Raw genomic sequence first — 13,377 nt, forward strand, 5'->3', positions numbered from 1 at the left:
TCCAGATACGAATGGCCAAGATGGTAACACATCTACAGAATGAACCTTATGAGAAAAATTGGATAAAGGATGAAACCAAGAATATAATTTCCTTGCATCTTTCATTTATAGTATAAGCAAGTGAAAAAAACTTACATCTTTTTTTTTTTTTTTTTTTTTTTTTAATCTTTTAACTCAAATATTTATCACAGCTGTTATCCAGACTCTTGGCTAAATGAGCAAGTAATACATTAGTTAAAAGTTCATTAAATCTTATAACTTCTCTCAGAATATAAACACAAGACCTTGTTCTTAAACTTTTACTTGTAACTGAAAGCATTTATTTATTTATTTATTATTATGCAATCAGTACGATTGTTTAAAGGCCAAAGCCATGAAAAAGTGGGAGAAGACCTCCATGTGAACTGTAAGTAACATGGATAAATTGTCTAGTAGAACTTCTGTCTAGTGTTCAATCCTCGCCTTCCTTCCCATGGTGCTTCCCATTATTAAATATCCACTTATATGCTGAACAAGAGAGAATCGTTTAATTTATTCACCAAAATTATATTCTGTATTGGCTTAAATTACATACACACTATAATGAATAATTTAGATATTCTGCTGACTAGAATTCCACCTGGTTATGCAGTGTGTCCTTGCTATCTTTATTACAGAATCACAGTGAATAGCGAAAAGTCAACTACTAAAATACCATCAGTAGAAAAAGATGTTAAGCTAACAGAAAAATTACAGAAACATCATGTAATTAGAAGACTAAACACTAAGCTGATGATGAAAGTGATTTCTTCCTGCTTATTGGAAGTGAAGTGACTCGAAAAGTTCCATATTTAGTCTCTAAAGCAGGATTTCTGGACCATGTAAAAATGAAAAAGGCAAAAAATATAAAATTAATAAACAGAAAAAATGCTTAGCCTACCCATGTTACTAACATACCATTAAAAATGTCACATAAAAAATGTACGAGAATCATGGAAAGCAGGAAACATCCTGTAGTATTCTGTTATACTAATTTGAATGATGTGACAATGCTTCGCAACTTTCTTCATATAGGCTTTCCATGAAGAATCTGCTTCCATGCAGGACTGCAGCTCTTTCTCTGTACTAGTATTCAGAAGAAGGATCTGAAAGGGTTTAAAAGAAGGATCTTTTAAATCAGTCATTTTGAGCAAAAATTCTATAAAAACTGATTTTTTTTATTAACATCAACTTCTATCTTTTAATTGACATACACCATGTGCTCATTAAGTAATGAGATTGATTTTTACAGGACAGTCCTTTGAATAAAAATAACAAATATATTTATAGTTTTGATCACTAGAGTGCATTGTAATTGCAGGTGCAACTTTCAAGTTGGGTAACACAGCAGTTTTTGTACGGCACCCATTGGAGTAAGAGTGTGTAAGTGGAGTATGTCAGAAGTTGCATCATGGAGCAAGAGCTGTTATAAAATTTACTGTAAATTAGGAAAAACTGCTACAGAAATATACCAAGACCCAAAAAGTTGACATCAATGACTGTCTGAACCATGCACAAATGTTCTGATTTCAACATTTAAAGAGGAGAGGGAGTCCCTGGAAAATGAACCTTGCTGTGGACAGCCAGTTTCTGCACAGACAAATGAAAATGTGATGAAAGCTAAGGAAATTGTTGCCTATGACAGGTGAATAACCACTAGGCTACTCACTGTACAGCTTGGTGTCAGTAAGAGAACACCCAAATTAATCTTAGAAAGAGATTTGCACAAGAGGAAGATTTGTTTGGGTTTGTGCAGCAGTTCACATTCACACACGACTATGGAGAGAGTACTGGGTTGCATGTTGTCAAAATTTCATCAATGCAGTTTATTAAGATCATAAAGTGGTGCAAAGAATTGTCACCAGTGATGAAAGTTTGTACTTTCAGTTAGATCCAGAAACGAAATGCCAGAGCATGAAATGGTGTGGAACATCTCTCTGGCAGAAGAAAGTCAGGTTGCAAAAATCATGTGTGAAGACAATGGTCATTGTTATTTTCGTCACTGCTACAATTATCTGCTGCAAATTTGTTTGAGAGGGCACCACAGTGAACAGTGGTGCCCTCAATTGTATTACTCCTAATTATTTAGGAGTAATGCAATGTCTGCACGTCCACATGCGATATATCAGGAAAGAACTGTTCCACAACGACAACACTTGGTTTCTGTTGCACGACAATGCGCACACGCACTGTTAGCTGCCTGTGAAGCAATTTCTGGCTTTGAAGTTGTGTGGTCGATTACCCCTATTCATCAGATTTGGCTTAGAAGTTTTCCTCTTCCCAAAAGATGAAGTGTGCCTTGAAATGAGAGTGCTTCAGAAACATTGAGGTCATCCAATGCGATGTGACCCAGACACTGAAGGAGGTTCCTGTTCAAGTCTTCCATTGTGGCTTCGAACCTTGTATGACAGATGTAAACATTGTGTGGCGTTGGAGGGTGATTATTTTGAATTGGCATAATTGACAATTCCAGATATAGTTCTTTGTTTTGATTTAATTGTCTCATTACTTAATGGGCACACTGTGTATATCCTGAAGGAAATGTCTTACCTTGGACCCAAAATACATGAGGAAATGCACTTTTCTTTCTTTCTAGTCTGAAAGAAATTGGCATGAAACCTTTCATAAGATAATAAAGTTGTATGAGAAGCTTATTTCAATCAGATCATCATGGCAGAGTCTACTTTCTCACTGAGAGAGAGAGAAGTATGTTTCTTTTAAGGATAAGGAAGAAGATTATTCGAGTACTTTAAAGTTGAACTTAGGTTTCCATTTGATTTTGAGTGACAGTATCCAATTGATCCAAAATCAAAAAAAAAGAAAAAAGATTTTTTTTTTAAACCTTGAGAGAATCCATAACTATTGTGAATCAGTGAGAAAGAATGAACCTGTATTAACTTGACTTTCCTAATTAGAAAACAACACTTCTAAGAAAGAAGAAAAAAATAAATTAAAATATATTTTTATATCTTCAACAATTTAACTCTTTTATTTTCCTTTCTTACATATTGAAGACAAGAAAATAGAAAATATTAAGATAAGAAAGACTCGGAGATTAAGAAATTAGTTTGAGGTTTGTTATCAAAATATTGATTGTTTAATATATACCAACTCTGAAATGAAAAAGATTCAGAAGATTTTGCTTTAACACTATCTACATCTTTATTGTTCTTAAGATTACACATTGTGCAGTCACAATCTTCAGGTGAAAGAGTGTACACAGTCTCATATATGATCTTGTTTAAACAGGTTACAATCCATTCTTGTCATTTAGAACTGCATACTATGCTCATTTTTTAATGTGGAATGTGGGAAACTGTTGCTTCAATGATTTTTTGCAGTGACCTTCATATTTGTATCTGTCTATTATGTGTGTGTGTGTGTGTGTGCACGTGCGCACGCTGTGAAAATGATATAATAGATAAAGTAGCATAAATTATTAATATATTTATTAAAAATCTGATTTATTATCTATTAAACTATGTATACTTGTTTTTAAGGATTCTGTTCCACCATCTGGGAATGCAGTATTCACTGGATTACATTTGCCTTTTATTGGATTTACATTTACTTCAGGAAAGTAAGTAATATTTCATATATAGCATATATTTCATTGTATAGCAAAAATTATGCTATATCCACTTTTGATTACTTGTACTGTGAGAAGTTTATTGCAACATTGTTTTTGGTGATACTGTATTTGATTGTTTTTAGTTTGTAAGAATCTATTTTATAAAGAGTCAGTTTTGGCAAGCTTGAAAGAGTTCTGCTACATGTAAAAATTTTGAGCATACACGTTTGTCACATTGTACTTTTCATGTCTTATAATGGTTGATGAATTCCTGAAATCTAGTATAGGAATTTATTAATAAATTATAATCTTAATTGACCTATTTAAAAGTGCTTCAGTTAACAGCTGTTTGTATTTTTACTCTCCTGCTGGCAAAGGAACATGCATCAAATAATCTTCAAATAACAGTCATGTATAATCAGTGATTAGCACCATGAACAACTGTTTAGTGTACAGTATTTTATATTAATAGAGAATAACTTTAAAGAGATTATTTATGAATTGTGACCCTGCAAATCAAGTAAGTTAAATAAAATGTGAAATTCATATTAAAAATATTTTGAAAGCTTGTGTATTCTGTGTTTATGGAGTATTTTTCCTTTCTTCACACTATATATAAAGTCCAATCTGGCTAACCATGTCCTTGATATTTACCATAAAATAAAATGAGTGGGGCAGAGATCGATATCACAAATGTTCATTACAGAAAATGAGGATTGAAAAATTTGTCACAGAATTGCTTGGTGCAACATGAAATTTTTCTCGCCTAAAAATTGCTTGTCTTAGTAAGTTTGTTAATAAAAGCCACTGCATATTTACTTTAGTGTGCAATTTAAATTCTGAAAGATGTAGACAAGCTTACATAGCTGCTTGTCTGAGGCAGAAACAAACTATTCTTCATTAAACTTAAGATTTAGGACCTCCAAAATCACTGGGAAAAAACCATCACCATTTTGAAAGAATCCATGGATATCACAAGATGTACAAAATCATCTTACTAGAGTGCTTAAATCATTTTGTGGACATCTTTCACTGGGGGGGGGGGGGAATTATTATGACACTTGCGACTACATAATTATATAGTCACAAGTAGCAACTGTCCAGTCTTTTCCAGATATGATACCTCTTTTCACTGCATAACTCACTTATTTCATTGTTATGTATAATTTACTCCTTCATACTGAAAGGACCGATTGTAGACACAGATGTTTGGCCTTACAGTGAGATTTTAATACAGAGGAAGTTTCTCACGGCATTCTCACCAACTGTCATATAAGTACCACACTATTTTAATTACTGTGCTGCTAGTTATGCCCTATTTCATGAGGAACATTGTAAATGAATAAATGGAATACAGATATTTTTATCAGTGATATTAGTGATAGCACAGTGGTAAAAAAAAAAAAAAACAGGCATACAGTCAGGAATACCTATCCATACTTGAAGTAGAAAAAGCTATCAAAGGCTTGAAATGTGGAAAGGCAGCAGGAGTAGATGATTTCGACCAGAAATGCAGAAGTATGGTGGTATAAAAATCTTACAGTGGCTGCACTGCATAGTTCAGAAGTCCTGGACAGAGGGACGAATTCCCAATGATTGGAGTGGAGCTCTCATAGTACCCATATATATAAAAACGGAAATAAAACTGAATGCGAAAATTACAGAGGTATTTCCCTACTGAGTGTTCCTGGTAAGATTTATGTAAGTATACTTGAGAAGAATTGTGGAAGAAAAGCTTGGTGAAGAACAAGCTGGATTCAGGCCAAATAGAGGCTGTCTGGATCAGATCTTCACTTTATGACAAATAGTCATAAAGTCAAAAAATCATGGGAATATAATAAAACATCTGTATTTAAGTTTTGTCGATATGGAAAAGGCATATGAGAGAGAAGCAATTCAATACTCTACAGTTATATGGTGTCAATGGGACATTATATCAAGCAACACTTAGTCTTTATTTGAGTTGCAAGCAGTTAGAATTGAAGGAAGTACAGGAAGATAATTTAATGTTAAATCTGGTGTGAGACAAGGATGTACATTATCCCCTCCATATTATCTATATGGATCACATTATGAAGGAAAGTGGTATTAAACCTGATATCAAAATTGGAGATGTTAATGTCAGCTCTTTGCTTTATGCATACGATGTTATACTTATAAATAAATCCGCTACGAGCCTGCAAGATTCCTTGATTAAATTGAATAACTGTTGTAATAGGTATGGTATGAAGGTCAGCAATAAAAAGACAGAAAATAGGCAGAATTGTTGAAATTTGTCAGTTGCGTTGTGAACGGAGAACCTAATGGAACAGGTAAAACATTTCAGCTACTTAGGCACGATTTTTAGTGAAAATGGTAAATTAAATATGGAAATAGACAACAGAATCAACAAAGCTGGTATGATAGAAGTCGATTGAATAAATTCATGTGGAATAAGAGAGAAATTAGTCGGAACACTAAATTAGCTGTATACAAGACAGTGTTCAAACCAGTTTTAACTTATGGATCTGAAAGCTGGGTCAGAAATAAAACACTTGACCAAAGACTAGAGACCGCAGAAATGAGAGTCTTCTGAGAAAGATTAGAGGCGTGAACAGATGGCATCAATGGCAATATCATATTAAAAACGAGGATATTAGGAAAGAACTTGACATTGTCGGCATCCAGGAATATGTTAGCAGAGCTAATCTCAGGTGGTATGGTCACTTAAGCAGAATGGGCGAGGAAAGATTAACAAAACAAGTGTTTTCTGCCAGTTTGGCAGGAAAACGACACGGAGGAAGACCAAGATATAGGTGGATTGATACGGTACAAAGTGCCTTAGATGATAGAAATATAAGATCTGATAATGGAGTCATGACAAGTAACTGCTGATTTGGAGGAAAATTGTAGATAGGAAGTTAGTAATGATGTAAATTTTTCATGTAGTACTATCATATCCTGTATACCCCTTGAGGGTACATGGCAGGGATTTGATATTTTTATCCTTTTCAGTATTACAGTGGTAATAGTATTTACTATTACTATGCTATACTTAGAGCGCACGCACGCACGCAATATATATATGGTATTTGCTATTACTATAGTATTCACTGCTTTTGTAGTTTTGATGGAGCCCAATTTTTTTAAAACTGTTTTCTTTGAAAACCAAACAGTAATTTAAAGTTTATTGAAGCATTTTGAAACCCTTTAAAATGAGAGGATAATGAAAGGCTTGATGGAAGAAGTGAAAAAGAAAAATGGTTGATTTATTACCAAGAGTAATTGAAACAAATGTTTTTTGAAATTTTTACAGTAATTTGAACAGCTTATTTAAAGGAATTTATTATTAGAGACATAATCACTTCTTGATATAGACTCTCAAGGATTCCTTTCTTTTAGGGTTACACAGTGATCAGCATTCATTTTAAAAATTTTTTATGCAATTTACAACCGTGTTAAAAAAACTTTTTTATTATCCCAACGTTTCGATCTTCACATCAAGATCATCATCTGGAGCATACATAAGTATACAGAACAAGCTGAGTTACATCATTAACTGTAAGCTAGAGAAACAATGATTTGATCACATGTTATTCTACTGGTGTGGCCTCTGGTGAAAAAAAAATAAATAAATAAAAAATAAATAAAAATAAAATAAAAATTTTTTTTTTTTTTACATCAAGCTAAATTCTATTTTTACAATGACAGGAATAAACATTCTTTTAGATGGTTTTCTTTCAGAAACAATTGGTGTCCTATTTTTAGTATTACAATTCTTTATAATATTTTTAATTTATACTATTTTTGATTTACAATACTGGATTTTCTAAGTCCTGTTTATGGTTGTTCTTGGTGAAGAAGGTCGAATATATACCTTCCATATGTTTGGGATTTTTAAACCATCATTGTTGTTCAGATTGGGGTGGTTGCTGATAATATTCCTTGAATATTCGTTCATACCATGTTCTATTGTGATGTAGACAGCTGGTGGTTTTCCAGTCAATTCTGTGTAAGGTATTCAGGGCATGATCAGAAAGGCCAGCTTCACCATAATTATTATATTTAATTTGTCGTTCATGTTCTTTTTGTCTAATAGGAATAGTGCGTCCTGTTTCTCCTATATATGGTATGTTGCAAGTACAATAAATCCGGTATACTCCAGGGTGAGCTAGTGGAGGGAGTGGGTCTTTGGATGAGTTGAGTAAGTTTTTTAATTTTGCAGGAGGTTTAAAGGTGGCTTTGAGGTTGTACTTTTGTAGTACTCTGTTTATTTTGTCTGATATTCCTTTAATGTAGGGAATGGTTATAGTTTTACTGTAGTCTGGTTTGTCTTTGTTTTTTATTGTGGTTTTGTAGAGAATTTTGTTTATAGTATTTTGGCTGTATCTGTTTTTTTGTAGGTTATTACTGATAATTTTAAACTCGTCTTTCAGTGCCTGTTCACTGGAACAAATTGTCTGAGCTCTGCTTTTTAGCGTGTTGATGACACCTAGTTTTTGTGTTGGGTGGTGGTAGGAGTTTATGTGTATATATTGTCCTGTATGTGTCAGTTTTCGGTAAACAGTGAAGGAAAGATTGCCCGAGGGAAGACGTGTGACAAGTGTATCTAGAAACGGAAGTGTGTTGTGTTTTTCAGTTTCAGTTGTGAACTGTATGCGTTTGTGTTGTTTGTTTAGGTGGCTAAGGAAGGCGTCTAATGTCTGGCGGCCATGGAAAAAAAAATTTTTAAATGAACTCTCAAGGAATGTACAGGATATGGCAATAGTACTTATGACTAAGTTTATGTTATTAGTAACTTCCTCTCAACAGATTTTTTCCATATTGCATGTTATTCATCAGAATTTTTGAGCCAATTTTTTTTATTTTTTAGAAGAGTCGCTGTATTTTTACTTTATATTGGTTTTGATTTTGTTGATTTTATTACTTTTACTGATACATTTTAAGATATATTGTTAAATTAAGACAATTTTTAAAAAATGATGCTGGAAGCCTTGAAGAATAATAGAGCAATGCTAAAGCTAAGGATCAAACCTAGAAATAAGAGCCTCCTTTAATTCTTCTGCAATTTCACTGCTGATATTGAGTTTAAGTTTTTCAGTACCTGATTTTTCACTATTTGCTCTGGTTCTCTGACAAAAACAGCAAGTGACTTGTTTAACTAGACAATGCCCTAGCAATAACATAACCATTCATCATGTTGTACTCTAATTTTCTTTTGCTTTAAGCCAATACAGAATTCAATTTGTCAGCTAAGTCCCATATTTTATTATACTTTACGAGAAATTATGTTGTTTTAATCATTTACGCAAGTGTAAATGATTAAAATTTAGTACTTGTGCAAGTGTAAATGATTAATTTAGTACTTGCATAGTAAGTACTAAAACAAAAATATAATTTCTTGTCAAGTACACTGCTTGGAAAGAAGTCAAGCCATGGACAGCTGCAAAGACTACAGAAATCCTATTGGCATATTTTACATATTTTACATTTTGGACCATTCTTCCTGTAGACATATAATGAGGTCCTGGACTTGTGTGGCAGACATCCCCTTGACCTCACCTGGTGCTCAAGTTCATCACACAGATGCTTAACAGGATTGAGATTAGGGCTCTGCGGAGCCAGGTCAAGTGTGGTGACATTCAAGTTCACAAACCACACAATCAGCAGCCTTATGACACAATAAGAGACAATGGTCATTTCCGTAGAAACGACACAAAGCAGGAAGTGTTGCATTGTCCAGAATGTTCAGAAACCTCTCAGAGTTAATGTTCATGGCAACACAGAACAGAGGTCTGAGGCCAACCAGGAAAAACAGGACCATACCACCACACCGCTACCTCCTAATTTTACAGTTGGGGTTATGCACTCTGGTAAGAGATGTTCATTGGGCATCTGCCACGCCCATCCATCCCCTTGGTAGAATTGTGTTGCGTGATTCATCACAGCTTCCATACTCCACTGTACATGCTCTTTACATTACTAACGATGACGCTGCATGTTGGTTCAGGTAATGTGGACTTGCATATTGCAGTCCTACCATGGAAACCCAAGTTGTGGGCCTCGGTTCTGAATATTTTTGCAGATTCTTGTTACAGTTGATGCCCCAAACTCTGCATTCAATATGTTGTCCAACAAATGATGGTTTTTACATATTATCCTTCATAGCACCTTATGCTCACGTCCAATGAGTGTGGTGGGTCGTTCACAATGGGTAGCACTTGCAGCTGACTCCCTGTGCTTCCATCTCAGTATGTTATCACTGATTGTTGATCTGGGATGTCCCAATTTTTCAGCAGTTTGCTGAATAAATAGTGTTGCAACTTTGCATCCTATCACAACACCTCTTTTCACATTTGACCAGTTCCCTTTTTGCAGCCATTTCACCCAGACATAGTTGCACTGACTTGGGAGCATCATATTCATGTAATTTATACTGGCTACAAACATGATCTTTTTACATGGCGCTGTGCACCTTGCCCATGGCAGTGCCTGTTGACTTCTTTCCTGGTAGTGCATAATATACTTTGTAAACTCAATAGTAAAACTTTATATAAGTCCTAAATTGCCATCTTATTTTAGTCCATTCATTATCTAGGGAAGACATACTAATAGGCATAATGTAAGAAGGTGAGGATTCAGCGTTATTTCTGAAATCCTGGTGATTTTTCCACATTCCATAAAGTGGAAATCTCCTACCAGTTATCAAGCTTTGATCCTTATGTTGATCCTTATCAGAAACATGTTTTATGATAAAAGGTAATAAACTCCTGTAGCATTGTGTTTTTCCCATCTGTTTACCTGTATTTATTTAATACACACAGAGAGCAGAATATTCTGATTTCCTTCCCATCTATCTACTGATGTTTTCAAATCTAAGACCTCTGTTATTTGTGCTTCTGTATTTCCTGACTTTATTATATCCAATCAGATCCCACTTGATTGCAGTAATTACACTGTAGAGTTGCATGCAATTCAGCTTGCGCATGTAAAAGAAAACTGCTATGAAGTGTGTGATTTATACAGACTCATTGAGTTCTATATAGATAGCTTATCTCTTGCATACAGTCCACATCCAATACTTCGTGAGATTCTACATTTGTGCAAATTGAAGATCCTTAATATTGATTAATCAGCTGTGCTAGACTCTCAGCCATATTAGAATTAAGGGAAATGAGACTGTAGATGCAGCTATGAAATTTTTACTAATCTGGCTGAGCTGTGTAGCAGATCCTGCAAGACTTTGATGAATTGCATGAAAATTTTTACAACAGATTTATTTAATTTATTTATACACACACACACACACACACTTGATCATAATTGCTATATTTGTGTATATAGATATAGCATTGCATAATACTATATCTATATATACACTGCATTGGGGGGAGAGGGAATTGACATGCTGTGGGACCTGTTCATGAAAGTTTGCCAACAGGAAAATATACCCGAGGAATAGAGGGAGAGTACCTTGTCCCTATACACAAGGGTAAAGGGGATGCACAAGACTATAAAAATTACAGAGGAATAAAGTTTGTCCCACACAATGAAAATCCTAGAAGGGGTTCTTGATGGAAGATTGAGGAAGGAGGTGGAGATTGCAAAGGAACAATTTGGCTTCATGCCTGGTAGATCAACAACAGATGCTATCTTTGGGTTACGGCAGATGATGGAAAAGTTTTGAAAGAAACAACGGGAACTACATCTGGCATTTATTGATCTGGAGAAAGCATACGATAGAGTGCCAAGGCAAGAAGTCTGGAGGTGTCTGAGGGAGAAGAAGGTTCTGGAGAAATATGTCAGGTTGGTGTGGGAGATGTACAGAAATGTGAAGACAAGTGTTCGGAACTGTCTGGGACACACAGAACGTTTTCAAGTAAGAGTTGACTTGCATCAAGAGTAAGCATTAAGTCCGTTTCTGTTTAACATTGTGACAGAGGAGGTCAGAGAAGATGTGCCTTGGACAATGTTGTATGCAGATGACATCTTGCTCTGTGCAGATTCAAGAGAAGAAGCAGGAACTAAACTGGAAAGATAGAGAAAAGTACTGGAAGAGAGAGGTATGAGACTGAGCAGACGTAAGACAGAGTATATGTGTTGCACAGTGGAGGGTGGCCAGGAGACAGATCTGGAGCTGGAAGGAAATGTCATCAAGAAGGTGAGGGACTTTAGATACTTAGGTTCAATGGTGGAAGAAGATGGAGGAGCTGAGAAAGAAGTGGGATGCAGGATACAAGCGGCTTGGAGGAACTGGAGGGAGATGGCCAGAGTTTTATACGATAAGAGGGTGCCGATCGATCTGAAAGGTAAAATCTATAGGACAGTAGTGAGGCCAGCTATGACCTATGCTATAGAAACTGTGGCCCTGAGGAAAATAACATCAGCAGGATGGAAGTATCAGAGATGAGAATGCTTAGGTGGATGTGCGGTGTGACCAGAAAGGATCGTCTGAGAAATGACTATGTGAGGGGAACAATGAAAGTTACGAACTTAGGAGCGAAGATACAGGAAGCAAGGTTGAGATGGTTTGGTCATGTGATGAGGAGGGAGGACGAATGTGTGGGAAGAAGGGTCATGCAGATGGATGTGCAAGGAAGGAGGAAGCGTGGGCAGCCAAAGAAGAGATGGAGGGAGCTGGTAGAAGAGGACTTGAGGATAAAGAACTTGGATGTGGTGACATCCCAAGACAGGAGGATGTTGAGGAGACTCATCATCAACAGTGACCACCCCCCCCCCCCCCCACCCCCCCCCCCCCCCACCCCCCCCCCCCCCCACCCCCCCCCCCCCCCACCCCCCCCCCCCCCCACCCCCCCCCCCCCCCACCCCCCCCCCCCCCCACCCCCCCCCCCCCCCACCCCCCCCCCCCCCCACCCCCCCCCCCCCCCACCCCCCCCCCCCCCCACCCCCCCCCCCCCCCACCCCCCCCCCCCCCCACCCCCCCCCCCCCCCACCCCCCCCCCCCCCCACCCCCCCCCCCCCCCACCCCCCCCCCCCCCCACCCCCCCCCCCCCCCACCCCCCCCCCCCCCCACCCCCCCCCCCCCCCACCCCCCCCCCCCCCCACCCCCCCCCCCCCCCACCCCCCCCCCCCCCCACCCCCCCCCCCCCCCACCCCCCCCCCCCCCCACCCCCCCCCCCCCCCACCCCCCCCCCCCCCCACCCCCCCCCCCCCCCACCCCCCCCCCCCCCCACCCCCCCCCCCCCCCACCCCCCCCCCCCCCCACACACTCTTAGACAACTTCCAAGTGTGACCCCTTGTTTTCCCCCTTACTCCCTATGTATTGAAAATTTTCTTTGCTGTCGATCTCATAGAATCTCTTTAATAACTTATAAGTTTTATCATATCACATCTCTTCCTATCAGCTAAACTCTGCAACCCAAACACCTTCAATCTGTCACCATAAGGAACATTTCTCAGACCTGTTACCAGCTTGGTCACTAGTCTCTGAATCCTCTCCACCTCCTGATCCCCAAGAAAAGCAGGTGACCAAATCTGTGCACAATAGGCAACATATGGCCAAATCATCGCCTTATATTGAGGGATAATATTCTCCCTATCTTTACTTGTCAGTGCATTCTTCACACGCATCCAAGTAATCCTCTGAGCTATTTTGCCAACTCTTGCAATATGTCCTATGAATTTCAAATCTCAATCCACCACCACCACCAGATTCCTAGCCTCACAAATTTCCTGTAAACTAGTATGATCAATATGATACGAAGCATGTAATCTTTTCATCCCAAAGTGTATTACCTTACATTTTACAACATTAAATTGACAACCATTGTCCTTGTCCACACTGCCAA

At 37.7% G+C, this 13,377-nt stretch overlaps 1 protein-coding gene across 3 annotated transcripts in view; it reads left to right on the forward strand.

The window, feature by feature from the left end:
- LOC150102474 (serine/threonine-protein kinase Genghis Khan-like) overlaps positions 1–13,377 on the forward strand; it is a 550,831-nt gene that overhangs the window by 224,955 nt on the left and 312,499 nt on the right. For all 3 annotated transcript variants that reach the window (XM_090399333.1, XM_090399335.1, XM_090399334.1), the window contains exon 10: positions 3,519–3,598. In XM_090399333.1, the coding sequence (XP_090255459.1) occupies positions 3,519–3,598 (80 nt within the window). The remainder of the gene's footprint in view (positions 1–3,518; positions 3,599–13,377) is intronic.

This window comes from Typopeltis vanoorti, chromosome 10, assembly GCF_054136105.1.
Source record: "Typopeltis vanoorti isolate ZY-2024b chromosome 10, IOZ_Tvanoo_1.0, whole genome shotgun sequence".
NCBI classification, from domain to species: Eukaryota; Metazoa; Arthropoda; class Arachnida; order Uropygi; family Thelyphonidae; genus Typopeltis; species Typopeltis vanoorti.